The sequence below is a fragment of the Bos indicus x Bos taurus genome, chromosome 12 (assembly GCF_003369695.1).
Source record: "Bos indicus x Bos taurus breed Angus x Brahman F1 hybrid chromosome 12, Bos_hybrid_MaternalHap_v2.0, whole genome shotgun sequence".
NCBI lineage: Eukaryota > Metazoa > Chordata > Mammalia > Artiodactyla > Bovidae > Bos > Bos indicus x Bos taurus.
In genome coordinates this window covers 15,394,119-15,409,929 of record NC_040087.1, presented here as the reverse complement: position 1 = coordinate 15,409,929, position 15,811 = coordinate 15,394,119, and the positions used below count along the sequence as shown (strand labels likewise).

Below are 15,811 nucleotides of genomic sequence, written 5' to 3'. Positions count from 1 at the left end.
CCTAAGGCCCACTTGACTTTGCACTCCAGGTTAATCACCATTGTGATTATCTGGGTCATGAAGATCTTTTCTGTATAGTTCTTCTATGTATTCAGACTAAGGTTATGGAAAATAAACGAATCAAACCCCCCCCCCCCACCTCACCAGTTAACTCACCCTTTTTAATAACTGATTTGTGAGGTTCTGTAGTGTGTTCACAGTGTATGTCTTCATGAGGTGCAAAGCTTTAGAAAGACACTGCTTAAACTTCAGTAAATATACAGGATAATCTTTAAAATTCGGCTGTAAAGGAAATGGAAAGATTTATAAATATGAAAGAAACATTAACAAAGCAAACATTTAATGAAAACCAACCTTTATGCAAAGCTATACAGAAAGTTCAAAGGCAGGTCTTATGTAGGTCATACACTCCTTGAAGACAAATACTATGACTGTCTTGGTCATAGCCAAATTCCCTATGCCTGACATAAAGCAGGGCTCAATAAATATTAGCCATTTTTAGCAAAATATATTTTCAGTACCGCACAGACCTCAAGGCTAATATGTGAGGCCCAACTAGGAAAAGGATTGGAGTTGGGTGAAATAAATAAAGTTATAAATCCTCAGTGGACAGAAAGAAATGGTGATTACATCAAAGGGCTTGTCCTTTCATTTCCCCTGCCAAGTAATAATTTTTGTTTTCAATGAAGTACCTAGCAAAATAGGAAGTCAACAATCTAAACAAATCACTAGCCCTCTTAGATGGGATAAAGCTGTGTCAGCCAGACCCTTTTTCTACTTCAGGGGCTTCCAGAGCAGCTGAAAGTACAACACTTTTTTACATCACTACTGAAAGTGAGTAAGAATTTACCACAATTTTTCTTCAAGTATATTACAGATATGTATTTTCCCTTAGGAAGAAATAATTATTGCATAAGAAGTGATGTAAGAGAGATGTCAAGATTTCTTTAAAACATACAGAAATACCATGACTTACATGAGATGATATGTACGTTATACAATCATCTAACTTGGCCAGCATAGGTATAAATCCTTCACTATTCACAGACAACGTGGGAGAATTCAATTTCTTTAAGGGAAAAAAAAATTTTACATTTTAAGAGTCAAAAAATAGCCTCAAATGCAGCCCATGTGTAACAATACAATAGAGGACAAATTAAAAATTATATGGATTGAATTCAGTTTATTCCTAATGAGCTTTAATGGAGCTCTTCATGAATTAGCAAACATTTTATCCTCCATTGTACAGTTACATTAAAGTAATACATCAAGAACCTAGATTTTTCATTTTCTAGTACTTTAAAACATAAATTTTCACATTTCAAAGAGTGGTGATTTTCTCAAAGTTAAAACATTATGTTTAGCAGTCACACCATGAAAGTAAAATGTAAGTAAACATATACAAGTAATATGAGTATAAATAGAGATAACATTATATAAACATGATATTTAATAATGTAATAAACAATATATATTAAAATATATAAAGCTATATAATATATATAAAATATAAAATCAATTATTTCTAATCTTGATATACAAATAGTTTGTCAATGTATTCCACTGTTAACTGGCTACCGTTTTTACTTCTCTCTCAAAGAACTTTAATAATTAAGATTACTTTTAATAATTTTAATAACATGATGTATATGCAGTTATTATAATTAATTTATGAGCCAGAGCACAGAAAAATATAATTTACACAGCAGTCCTTATTGTGACGATCTCTTTGGGATACAAGAATGCTTTAAGAGGGCTATACTTTCCCTCAAACTAAACATGAGATTAGTTTAAGAAATGCTTTAATTAATATTATAGAAACACAACCACAGAAACATTTAAAATGGAATATTTCTTCTTATAAACATCACAGCTTGCAAATAAGATACTATTAAGAGTTAACCAAAAAAGAGATTTTAATAACTATAATACAATATAAAAAGAACTATTATTTAAATCATATGTGGAAAAAATCTGAACTGGTAATGGTATGTCTATCAGCCACAAATAGGAATACCTTAACAACAAGCAAACGGTTAAGTTAAAAATATCACTCAAGCCAATTTATAAGTTTAAAGATTATACTCAGGAGGGGAAAATAGATAAAAAAACAATGCTTACTGTGTTAATAGTTTCCAATTCATTAAAATAGGAAAGTTTTTGTTGAATGTTTTCAGCCAGATCAACAAGTTCCGACTTGCAGTTTTTTAAAAGAGAAAAATCAATTACTACAAGAATATAAGAATCAACACTCCAGTTTCAAAATTACATTGAAGAGGTTTATATCAGTCATACAGGTTTATATTAGATATATATAGTCTCACAATAATGCCCAAAGATTTCTGCAATAATGGGCTAAAATAAGCAATGATTCTTACAGTAAATTATATAAGACCTTTTTACAAAATAACAAAGCATTGCCTTTTAAAAATCATACAAAACACACAGAGAAATCTGAGATAAATATAGGAACTTAAATATTCTATCTTTAAGTCATAAGTTTAAGTGCGATCTAGATCTGTCCATCATTCCATAAACCCCACCATTACTACACTCTTGCTTGAAGTGTCAACAGGGAATTCCCGGGTGGTCCAGTGGTTAGGACTCAGTGCTTTCACTGCCAAGGCTGGGGTTCAATCCCTGGTCAGGGAACATCTTGCAAGCCACACAGCGTGGCCAAAAATAAAGTGTCAATAATAAAAAGCAGAGAGAGCAAACAAATATATCCTCTTTACTCTGAAACTGTACTGAGACCTAACAGCTCAAAACATACGAGAGCTTGCCAGGGCCCCTGCTCCCACAAGCTTAAAAGCAGGCTGTCAAAGTAACCATTTGTATGCTTACAAATGCAAATCTCTTACAGAGCAGTGTTCAAAATTAAGGAAATCAGAATTAAATTATATTCATCTATTTAAAAATATTAAATACAGTCACTGACATTCTCTCTTCTTCCAAATTACCTGCTCTTTCAGGAGCTGTTCACAGGCTTCATGTAGGGTTCCTGTCTTATTGGACACAAAAAGATACTGTTTCTGCAATGATTCCAGATGCTGAAGAGCACTGTTTACATCATTCAATATAGCATCACACTGCTCCTGAAACCCAGACAAGTAATCCCTCATCTGTCTAGAAAACAGAACCAAAAGGGGATTGGCAATAATATTTTCCCCCAATAAGCATAGACAATAAACAACAAAATCTTGTTTTTCCCCCAAATGCTTGCCTTTCAGAAGGAAAGTCTGACCTAGTCACAAACATTTACTAATTCAGAAATGTAGCAAAAACTATGTCACAAACTGTTTCAATGCTTAAGGAGGAAAATGACTGAAACTATGAGCAACAAAAGGCATCAGCCTTGCAGCCATAAACTGGCTTTTCACATGCAGGCCAATAAATCATGGGCTCAGCTCTCAAAGACTGGGACACCAAAGTCATCAAGCAGGTCCATCCCTCAGGTCAAGTCTGCCTTTGAGGGACTAAGCCACGGGAAGAATTCTGGCCTTGGAAGATGTGAGTCCAAGTCCCAGCTCTGCCCAAGTCTCCATAACATTATGCAAGGATTCAATATTTCCAGGCCCGAGTTCAGTTATTTGTAAAATGGGGATAATGCTGCTATGAAGACTAAATGGAATCATACATAAAAGAGCCTAATACAGTGCCTAGCAACAGTCGTCACTTAACGTTAAATGAATGCTAATGTTCAACTCAGAGCTGGCAAATCAGCTAGAGATCATAAGTCACTTCCTCCATGCCGCCAATACACACAAACAACATAGCACCCGCGCAGCCCAGCGGCCACCCCAGTCTCCTGGGTCTCTCCCTCTAAAGAAAAGACAGCAGGGTTCCTGACAACTCCCACTCCATTTCAAGTTATCTAAAAATCAGTGTCTCCCTCCTAACCTGCTAACTGACTTTTCTTTTAATCATGCAACTCCCGCTACCAGTTGTAATGACCTACATCTTCTCTACCTACCCTTAAAGAACATGTGACTGTTCAAGTTTTCTTTGTACCTTAATTTTATCTAAAGACACAGATTAGAAACACTTCAGATGATCTAAAAATCAGGATAGCCAACAAATGAGAGCCACATACCTATATTTAGTTCCTTCGTCCTGATCCATCTGAGTTTGTAGCTTTGCAAACCATGAGAAAAACTGGAAAAATAGAGTATTATGTTGTCAATAAAACTACAACAAAATAAAGAGTGGCTACATGCTAAACAGCAAGTCAGAAGGGCAGACACTAAGTCGTATTGTTTGGGGCTCAGACATTAAAAGTTTTAAGCCAGGTGATGATAATTTATTGCATGGTCAGTGTGTATATGCTAGGGAAAGCAAAGTATCTTAAAAACACTGGCCATGTTCAGAGTCAAATAATAAAGAGTATTAACAAGACAATATGTGTTAACAGGAATAAATATTTCTTCCCAAGAGGTTATTGCCTACCTGCTAATTTGCCTAATATGAGTAGGTAACATAAGGCTTTGGTTAAATATTAATATTGTTATCTAATAATAATTGTGAGAATATAAGCTCAGAAATAATATAAAGCAGTGGTTTAAAAACATAGCTTTTGCATCAACTAAACCTGGATTTGAATTCTAGGCCCACCATCAAGTTGTATACTTAAAATGAGTACATTTTCATTATATGTAAATTATAACTCAATATATTAGATTTTTTTAATTTAAAGAGAGATATGCAAGTGCAAATTTAATCCAGATTTTTTTCTCAAATACTCCAAATAAATTCACAGACATGGTGCAAGATGATCTTCTATAGTTCTCAGGTGGGATCTGAAGTCAAAGGTATGCTTTATTCTCCTAAGATATTACACTTGCCAAGTACCTTGGCTTTCGTTCACTGAACCCTGATGATAAGAGATGGAGGTGACTTTCAGATCCAAGTTGGCCCAACTCAAGAGCGAGAGCTTTTCACCACTCTGCAGCACTGCCTTTCCCGACTAAGTGTGTGTGCACCTCAGCACGTTCGCTCCACGTTTCACCTGGTAACCGCCTCAGCTTTGGTTTTTTTTTTTAAACTGAAGTTATAGTTGATTTAAATTTATAGTTGGGAACAAGTAAAAATAAGCAAAAAAACAACAGATTACGTATGTTAAATTACTGAAAAATAACCATAAGCTTCCATCTAAAGAGAATACTGAGGTTTTTAAGAAAGAAATTACCTAGCAACAAGTGGGGGCAGGTCTGTGTATGTCCATGTGAGCACACACGCATGCTGGGGTGGGAGGGCACACATTAATACAGACACACACTGGGAGGAGGTCAAAAAGGCATAAAATATCAAAACCTTAATAAATATAATAAAACTCTATCAACTTGGAATATCGTATTTTTATCTGTACTGCAAATACAAATGGGCAACAGGTTCACTTAAGACACTTAAGAAATAGCCATCACTAACACAAAAATCACAAAATCAAGACTGTTCTAGAAAGAGATACTGCTTTGGGAAAGATCCCTGGTGTTTTCCTTACTTGCTGTATATAATACATCCTTCTCCCACACACACACACACACACAAAAATTCTAGAAAGATTTTAACTACAATTTTAAAAGATCAAAAGTTTTAATTAGGGCCTTTATTAGCCCTCTCTTGAAACATTTAAAACACTAAATATTCTTAGAAGAAAAAGCTGCCATTCACCTGCTGTGCAGTTTCGATTCTTTCTTCTTCCATTTCTAAGGACGTGAATCCCTTCAAGAGAATGTCTTCTGTAGATTCGGGCACCACTGAAGTCTGTGCAATGGGCAGTGACTGGGAGGGTAAACTGCATAAATCTTCAATAGGGAGCTTGAAAAAAGAGAGCCACAAAGAGATTCAAATAAATTGAAAATTCTCTGAACTTAACTCAAGACTGGTAGTCCATCTCAGTATGTCTGAAAGAGAAGAAATGTTTTCCATTAAATCATCTAAGGTTAGTAAGTGCCATATAATACTAACACTTATAGTTAGGGTCTCTCTATGGTGACATAGCCATAAAGAATCTGCCTCCCAACACAGGAAACACAAAAGATGTGTGTTCAGTCTCTGGGTTGGGAAGATCCTCTGCAGGAGGAAATGGCAACCCACTCCAGAATTCTTGCCTGGAAAATTCCATGGACAGAGGACCCTGGCAGGCTACAGTCCTTGGGGTCGCCAAGAGCCAGACACGACTGAGCAACTGAGCACACACACACACATATTAAACGCTAGTCTCAAAATGTCAACAGGATACCAATATCCCACTAGTAAAGTTTTAGGCTTACCTTTTGAAAACTGGTGGTGAATCTGTACTAATTTGCACACATTCTCCTACTGGAGCCTCTGGTGAACTAGCACCAAAGGCAAAGCCTGTGTGCTAACGAAAGCAGCAGGCCCTCTCAGGCATCAGCACGGAAGACTAACCTCCTTAACCCAACCAGCAGAAGACAAAGCACACCCAGAAATCAAGGGCCACAGCTGCACCTCCTGCCACTACCTCCACACAGCTGACAGGCTTCACCCACATCTTCCGGCTGACCGATTCTGAAATTACAACTGAAGAGAAAGAATTTCAGAGTGTCCCATCCGAGTCCTGAGCGCCTCACTTTGATGCCATCAGACCCAGAATACTGTCTAGTTCTCCATTACTAAAGATAGTCTGGGTGTTCATTTACCTAGAGTCACAAAGGCAGGCTGTTTTTAGACCTAAAAGGGCCGGGGGGAGAAGGGGGCGGAGTGTGATTGCTGGGGAAGGTAAAAAAGCCCCAACTGTTTCTTTTCAACCCCAGTTTTCAGCCCTTAGGGCATGACACCTGAAGTCTAGCAATAAAAGACCTTAATCCAAGGTTTTAGGAAATTGCTTCCTATTTCTCTAGATACAGAAATTTCATCTGAAGGCAGTATTTTCTTTTCAAAGCTAAAATAAAATAAGGGAGATACAAAATGCACCATCATTAATTTAGAAATATGACCCTTTAAATGTAGGGGATTTTGTACCCGGGTTCACGTGGAGCTGTCCTCTCAGCCATGGTAAATAAAGCACTTTATAGCACAGCCTGCCTTGAACCCTGCTCCTGCTCCCTATTTTTCCAGCCATGCAGCTTTTGGGAGCCTAGGTCCCCCACCAGGGATCGAACACACATCCTCAGCTGTGAAAGCACAAAGTCCTAATAACTGGACCACCAGGGAATTCCCTGCTCCTGCTCACTTATGAGATGTGTTACAGTGGGCAAGTTAGTTAATATCTAAGTATTTCTAAGTTAATGACGGACTTCCACAGACCACCAGGTGGCACAGTGGTCAAGAAATCCACCTGCTAATGCAGAACTGGACATGGAACAACAGACTGGTTCCAAATAGGAAAAGGAGTATGTCACGGTTGTATATTGTCACCCTGCTTATTTAACTTACATGCAGAGTACATCATGAGAAACACGGCTGGAGGAAGCACAAGCTGGAATCAAGATTGCCAGAATTATCAATAACCTCAGATATGCAGATGACACCACCCTTATGGCAGAAAGAGAAGAACTAAAGAGCCTCTTGATGAAAGTCAGAGGAAAGTGAAAAAGTTGGCTTAAAGCTCAACATTCAGAAAACTAAGATCATGGCATTCAGTCCCATCACTTCATGGCAGATAGATGGGGAAACAGTGGCTGACTTTATTTTTCTGGACTCCAAAATCACTGCAGATGGTGACCATAGCCATGAAATTAAAGACGCTTACTCCTTGGAAGGAAAGTTATGGCCAACCTAGACAGCATATTAAAAAGCAGAGACATTACTTTGCCAACAAAGGTCCGTCTAGTCAAGGTTATGGTTTTTTCAGTGGTCATGTACGGATGTGAGAGTTGGACTATAAAGAAAGCTGACCACCGAAGAATTGATGCTTTTGAACTGTGGTGTTGGAGAAGACTCTTGAGTCTGTTGGACTGCAAGGAGAGCCAACCAGTCCATCCCAAAGGAGATCAGTCCTGGGTGTTCATTGGAAGGACTGATGCTGAAGCTGAAACTCCAATACTTTGGCCACCTGATGTGAAGAGCTGACTCATTGGAAAAGACCCTGATGCTGGGAAAGACTGAGGACAGGAGAATGGGATGACAGAGGATGAGATGGTTGGATGGCATCACCGACTCAATGGACATGGGTTTAGGTGTACTCTGGGAGTTGGTGATGGACAGGGACGCCTGGTGTGCTGCGGTTCATGGGGTTGCAAAGAGTTGGACACGACTGAGCAACTAAACTGAACTGAACTGAATGAAGGAGGTGCAGGAGACACACATTCGATTCCTGGGTCGGAAAGATCCCCTAGAGAACGAAATGGCAACCTACTCCAGCATTCTTGCCTGGCAAATTCCATGGACAAATTCCTGGTGGCTACAGTCCTTGCCAAGAGTCAGACACAACTGAGCATTTTTCATTCATTCAATATAGAAATTAAATTATCTGTATGGGACCACTGCAAAAACAAGAAAACACAAGTGTGAGAAAGCAGACTTCTTAGATCCCTGGGAAGCTGCACAGAGAAAAAAAAAAAAGTTCAGGAAGGAGACTGATCCTCAATCTCCCCACAAATGAGTCTGACTCAAGAGCCAGGAGGGTCTTGGATGTATGTAAATATGTATTAAGGGCATCACCTGTTCATATAAACTCATGCTGAATGGCGACACAATCTCTGCATATAAAAGGACTAAGAACTAAGTTTCTGGAATCTGGTGAGACTCCACCTTGAGTTTAAAGTGTGGCCAGCAGCTGTCTGCTGCCATGAGCGGTTCTGAGGACAGAGGGAGCTAAGAGCGCCTGTTCACGCTCTGTGCAGCCGCTCCAGTCACCACAACTGCTGCCTCCCTGGAGCGGCTGCACAGAGTGTGAGCCGGCAGTCCACGCACGGGGCACGAGGCCCGCCAGACGGCGAACCAAGCGATCGGAGCTGCTGCTATTATCACATTATTATTATCAACACCGCTACTGATGAGCACAAACAGAGTAAACAAACATTAATTTGTATTGAAGTACAGTTGATTTACAATGCTATGTTAGCTTCTGATGTACAGCAAAGTGGTTCAGCTATATACAAACACAAATTTTTCTTTAGATTCTTTCCTGCTACAGGCTATTACAAGGTACTGAATACAGTTCTCTGTGCTATACAGAGAACCTTGTTGTTCATCTATTTTATATACACTAGTAAATACCTGTTAATCCCAAACTCCTTAGTTATCCCCCCACTTCCGCCTTTGGTGACCAGTTTGTTTTCTACGTTTGTGAATTTGTTTTGTAAGTAAGTATCGGTATCATTTTTTAGACTCCACATGCCACATCTGTTTTTGTCTGACTCACCTGACTTAGTATGATAATCTCTACTTCATCCATGTCGCTGCAAATGGCATTAGTTCATTCTTTTTTGTGGCTACACACTAGTCCATTGTATATATGCCACATCTCTTTAGTTCATTCATCTGCTGACGGACATTTAAGTTGCTCCTGTGTCTTGGCTATTAAGTAGTGGTGCTATGAATACTGGAGTGCATGTATCTTTTCAAATTAAGAGTTTTCTGCTGATGTATACCCAGGAGTGGGATTGCTGGATCATATGGTAGTTCTATTTTTAGTCTTTTAAGAAACCCCCATACTGTCGTCCACAGTGGTTGCACCAATTTGCATTCCCGTCAACAGTGCAAAAGGGTTCCCTTTACGGAGTAAGTACGTTTATATATCAGAATTGAACTGCTTCTTGGAAACAGAATAGTCTGTAAATGACCTTTATCAGTTATTTATGAACAGATCATGACAACATTCAAACACATAATTTTCTCAGCAGTTTATACGTTATCTAAGAAGCTCAGACTGGTAAAGTGTCTGCCTGCAATGCAGGAGACCTGGGTTTGATCCCTGGGTTGGGAAGATCCCCTGGAGAAGGAAATGGCAATCCACTCCAGTACTCTTGCCTGGAGAATTCCATGGACAGAGGAGCCTGGCGGCTATAGTCCATGGGGTTGCAAAGAGTCAGACACGACTGAGCAACAAACACACACACAAGAAGGTAAAGGGAGGGAGATGTGGATCAGGCACAGATTTGGAAAAAAAAAAAAAAAAGCAGAAAGCAAGAAAGCACATGGAGGCTAGGCTGAAATAAAAAGGCTAGACAGAGTGCAGCTGCACTCTTATAGTAAGAAAAACACAATCTACGAACTATATTCCACCAGAGAGCTGAGGTCCCAGTGCCATCAAGCAGCTAAAAATCTAGAAAAAGAAGGGCACCTCCAGGCACACCAACAGCTGAGGGTTGAGGGGGGACGTTAAGAAAACACAAAATTCAAAATGATAGGAAACATCTTCTTCCCATGGACCTGTTCCCCAGCCACCCAGTTCCCTCCCCAGGAGCTACTAATGTTAACTAGTTTCTCATGAAGCTTTTCTAAGACAGTTTATGCATATCAAAGGAAGTTTTAAAACCTTTCTTTTTAAAAAAGTTTTACTTTTTTTTTAAAAAAAGTTTTACCTTTTTTTAAAAACCCAAATAGCAGTATAATATATACATCTTTGCCTTTTTCATTTGATATGCAGCATTTTCAACAGAGTGTAAGAAAAAGATGGAATTTATTTTCTTACTTCAAATTCACAACTCTTTTCATTAAATTATAACAAGGGCATTATTTTACAAGTCCAGCAGTTTAGAATGATTACCTGAAAATCAAGTTGCCCCCTCTTCCCTTCTCTGCCCTTTCAATTCTTCTCCGAGGTACATAACGCTTATAATTTGAGAAATATTTCTAAGGAATTTGAGGGTAAAATGGAGAACTTTTAAAAGCAGAAGGAACCAAAGAGATTATCTGTAATTTGTATCAACTTTCTTTTATAAAAATTATTCATATTTTTATTCCAGATCACCAGAAGAGTTAAAAAGTTCACTGTTTTCAGTATTTTTGTTGGTTATTCCATAACTCGAAAACACAGATTAACAGAACTGTGTTTGAATTCATCAATTTAAGGTCTTATCTACTGACTCCCATGGTGTAAAGTGAACGTAATACCCTTAATATTTCCTTCTATACTTACTCTCAAATTCTGTTACCTATATACCATCCCTTTTATAGACTGTCACAATTTGTATTGTCAGGTAATTAAGTCTTAGATGCAGATTTACTGAAACCACTTTTTCTGGGTGTGCCACGCCCTAACACTGTCGTGTCAAAAGGACCTGGGGGCGTCATACACGTGTGCTCTGGCTGCCACTGTGAACAAGAATGCATCCTCTAATATACTTTAGAAAATAAAATCATATGAAAACTCTATCTACTTGAGAAGGTACTACACAGTTACTCCAAATATAATCTGTAATCTGGACGTTGTGAGTAAATGAGATAATCCGAATCATGAAGGAGCATTCTACTCGATCACTTCATGCACAAATGACTACTTTCCAACCACAAGAACTTTTAAATATCAGAAGCAGAAGGCGGCTTCCTGTCCTGTTGCCTCGTTCTAATACAAAACCATTTTCTCTCAAACCAAACAAGCTAGAAGCCGCATTGCAACCACTTCTAAGAAGTTTTTAGAATCACAAAACAAGTTGCTTTCCAAGAGGTTATGAGGGACTTTGCTGGTGGTCCCTTGGCTAAGACTCCTGACTCCCAGCAGAGGGAACCAGGGGTCAACCCCTGGTCAAGGAGTTAGATCCCACGTGCCACAGCTAAGACCTGGTGCAGCCAAAGAAACAATGAACAAATGTGTTTTTAGAAAAGTTCTCAAAAGATGTCCTCGTTAGATACATCTGCCCAGCTGTCTTTTCTCCTCAAAGCACCTGGAACAGAAGGGGAAATCAAGAAGGGTGTGCTGGCGTCACCCACTCTCCTGTTCTGGCTGCTCTTTCACTCCTGGAGAGCAGACGACTGGACACCTCTGGTCCGCGTGCACCGTCCCAGTGTCCGGATGGAGAAGACATCCACCACCAGAGAGGAACGAGCCCCGAGGAGAGCTACTGTATGTGAACGGGGACACTGACATATCAAATACTAATTACAAATTATCAAGCCTTGCCTGACCAGCTGAGCGGGGCCAGGAAAAAATAAGCAAATATGCCTTTCTCTCCAAACTTTTCTTGCACAGTTTTGGGTTAGAGAAAATCACTTTTGTAATCAATGTAATGAATTTATTCCCTAAATGAAACCTGACATTATCAACTCTGCTTGGAGCAAATCATTGAAGAGGTACAGATGGAGACTCAGAACCTTCCTCAAGGCACCTAACTCCTTCTTTTCTAACCTCTGGTCTGAGTGACACCTACATCAGCTCAAGATCATAAGATCCTAGCCTGTTCTTTCAAGGTACAAATCATTTGGGGAGAAAAGCACATATATAATACAATACTGACAGGTAGTTCGCTGTATGCACATACATGATTTAATTCTCACATACCCTGAGAGGCACATATCATCCCCATTTTATAAAGAAGAAAACAGTTTCAGAGAAGTATCAATCTAAGGTCACAAAACCTTTAAGAAAACACCTCTAACAGTCAATTACAGGTAACTTATAGGGTAAATCATCTCAGCATTTTATCCAGAATGACTAAACTCGGCAGAAAGAAAAAGGCTCTCATGACTAAAAAATATGCTCTAGCTACAAGAAACCAGTCTACCTAACACTCTACCACAAATTTTCTTATTTAACACCAACTTAAAAAGTGTAACTCCTTTCCAAGAAAAGACTAGTTCACTTTCATAGAAAAGAAAGTTATTAACAGCTTTATGATATTTATTGAAAGTTAGCTGGTCTCTTCGGAGAAGGCAATGGCAACCCACTCCAGTACTCTTGCCTGGAAAATCCTATGGATGGAGGAGCCTGGTAGGCTATAGTCCATGAGGTCGCTAAGAGTTGGACACGACTGAAGCGACTTAGCAGCAGCAGCTGGTCTTTTACTAGTCAACTAACTTGCTCAGTTCCTGCTGTTCAGGAAACAATTTATATTCTGAAAATTGGAAAATGCTACAGAAAATCCTTTACAGATACCCTGGTTGGACAAAATAAAAACTGAGGCATTCTTTCTCACTGCCAATGTTAAAAGAGTGACAACAGGGTTAACAAATTCAATTTCAGTAGTCCCTGGCGGTTCAGTGGTAAAGAATATACCTGGTTCAATCCCTGGGTCAGGAAGATCCCCTGGAGGAGGAGATGGCAGCCCACTCCAGTGTTCTTGCCTGGAGAATCCCATGGACAGAGGAGCCTGGCGGGCTACAGTCACGGGGTCCCCAAGAGTCAGATGAGACTGAGCACACACAGGCACATCTAAGTCTCCCGTCCGACACATGAAGGGAAAAGAGGGCTGCTGAAAGCAGACGAGCAATGAGAAATCCCCCTCACAGGTTTCAGGATGGGTAAATGACAGGGTGGTATCTGATTCTCACAGGAAGCCAACACTGAGACTGCACACAGCAGAAGACCCTCACTGAACCTTTGATCTTGTCAGACTCTACCTACCCAGGACTTTACATTGCCTTTTCCTCCAGCTAGATTACTTTTCTTGTCTTTACAACGCTGACTTCTTGTTTTCCAACATGAGTTCTCTACTTAGTTTCAGATAAGATGGAAGGCATCTCACCTGAAAGGGCATACATACCTCTTTCCTTGGTGTCATACCATCCTGTTTTATTTCCTCTATATCCTGGACCACCCCTTGAACTTACCTTCTTCGCTCTTTTTTCACATATTCATAATCACCATAATTCTGTAAGCTCTATGAGGCAGGGATCTTGTCTTTCTTATCTTTCAGTCCTCAATTCCTGGCCCTCAGTTAGGCACATAATATATGTTAAATGACTGCCTACTAACAGTAGGCATTATATTGCAAGAATATCACATAACAGGATGAAAATGAAGAGATTCCATTTACTTCTCTCCAACCCCTCTCCCTCATGCTTAATGGGAATAATAGTTTGTGACCCAAGACAACAGAAACAAGTTGGGTCACTTTTCTTATGGAACACAGTTTGCCAAAGGTACTGGGATGTCCAAGCATACTGCTTTGGTAACAGGCCAGATCCAATTATAAACAGACTGAAATATTTACAGAGCAAACTTCTATTCCCCGAGCATAATAGGCTTTGATGGCAACGCCAAAGCAAATTTCTACCTGCTTCTTTATTTATTTCAAACCCACTTTCAGCACAGACTTATACAGGTGGACAGAAAAACCCAAGAAAGAACACCTGTATTTTACTGCAAAGCATGAGACAGTTTAAGTGAGAATTTTCAAACCAAAGTTCTTACCCTCTAAAAGCTTAAATCGCTAAACTCCACCTGCCTTTGGACACCAACGTGTGAAAACAAGGCTTCCAACATCAAAAGTAACTATGGGTGCAAATAAAATGACCTTCTGAACCTGGCCCCCAAAGCCAGAAAAAGTTTGTCAAACGTCTGACAACTCATGAAAGGTACTTCTTGCTATTATAATTAATTGAACTGAATCACACAGGAAGTAAAATGCATAGGACCCCAAACTGGTAGTTAGAATGAGAAACGTGGACACTAAAACCGAAAACCAGCATTATCTAAGAATGTACTGACCTAGCTTCCAAAGAAAAACATTTTTATTGCTCTGCTGTAAGTCAAATATAAACACGACCTGCACTTGATTCGAGAGCTCAACAGATCAACGTGCGATGAATGAAAACTGTCACCCCGGACTAACTCTGGTCTTCCCCAGGCGTCCCTAGGGAAAAAGGAAGCCGGGTTATTCATTAAGGTGGCAAACAAACACCAACAGGAGGCAGTCCTGAAAGCGAAGCACTTCGGGTTCGCCGCGCTCTCCTTCCGGGAGAGGGTGGGCGGCAGGACTCGGGCTCGGTGACCCCAGGGACACCCGGGGCAAAGCTCCCGGCCAACCGGCCCGCGCCGCGGGGCAGCGCCGGCGGTCCCGGGCAGCGAGAGGCCTGACAGCCCTGGAAGGGGAGCGGCCTCGCCCACTGGAGCCGTCCCCGCGCCCGGGAAGGGGGGCAGAGACCCCGGGCGGGGGTCTGCAGGGCGGGCGTCGGCGGACGCGCCCACGGAGCTGACCCAGCCCGGCTCCCGCCGTCGCCTCACCTCGGCCGGCACGGGCAGGGCCTCGGCAGCCGCCTTCAGCGCCAGCACCGAGTCCGTCTGCCGGTCGGTCAGCGGCGCCGTCGTGTCCGCTCTCCCATCCCACAGAGCCAGCTTCTCCCGAGCGTCCCGCTCCGCCGCTGCCTCTGGCAGAGACAGCAGCAGAGCCGCCTCCGCCATCGCCGCCTCCCCAGTGGCCCTCAGCAGCAGCGGGGAGGTGGGGACCCCGAGAGAGACACAGGGAGGCCCGGGCCACTTCCGGGAGCGCTGAGGCTTCCAGCGCGGCACCGGCGGCGGGGCGGGGCGAGCCAGACCACCCTGACTCCGGAAGCGATTCCTTCCCCTGCGTGGGCAGGACTGAGTCCAGGACCGACGTGGCTTTCGACGGGGTACAAGTATTTCCGGTTGGGATGTAGACCGACAGAACGAAGGCTGTAGGCCCTAACGGAAATAGACTTGCCCCTACAGGAAGTCCCTATCTCAACATCAATAACTTTATTGTTACGTGTCGTTATTGACAACTGTGTTCCGTGACCCTGCCGGCAGGGGCCTTACTGAGCTCCAGGATCTGCTACCTCTCTCAGCTCACAGCACCTTAAACTGTGGATTATGATTTCCGTGTTGGCGTGTTGAGTTACCACAACTTTTCCACATTAAAAATTCCGCTGTTAGAAACCTAATTTATGAAAACATAAAAACTCAAAGGCTTAGGTATATCAGACATCATGCACGCTAAGTCGCTTCAGT

The 15,811-nt window shown here is 41.1% G+C and overlaps 1 protein-coding gene across 1 annotated transcript in view; it reads right to left on the bottom strand.

Annotated features, from left to right (window-relative positions):
* COG3 (component of oligomeric golgi complex 3) overlaps window positions 1-15,475 on the bottom strand; it is a 60,911-nt gene extending 45,436 nt beyond the window's left edge. Inside the window, exons 1-7 of the mRNA XM_027557198.1 lie at window positions 15,068-15,475; window positions 5,668-5,814; window positions 4,094-4,155; window positions 2,961-3,126; window positions 2,122-2,196; window positions 977-1,069; window positions 157-282 (exon numbers count right to left, since the gene is read on the bottom strand). Coding sequence (XP_027412999.1) covers window positions 157-282; window positions 977-1,069; window positions 2,122-2,196; window positions 2,961-3,126; window positions 4,094-4,155; window positions 5,668-5,814; window positions 15,068-15,244 — 846 coding nt within the window. The 5' untranslated portion in view covers window positions 15,245-15,475. The remainder of the gene's footprint in view (window positions 1-156; window positions 283-976; window positions 1,070-2,121; window positions 2,197-2,960; window positions 3,127-4,093; window positions 4,156-5,667; window positions 5,815-15,067) is intronic.
* Window positions 15,476-15,811: the final 336 nt, after the last annotated feature.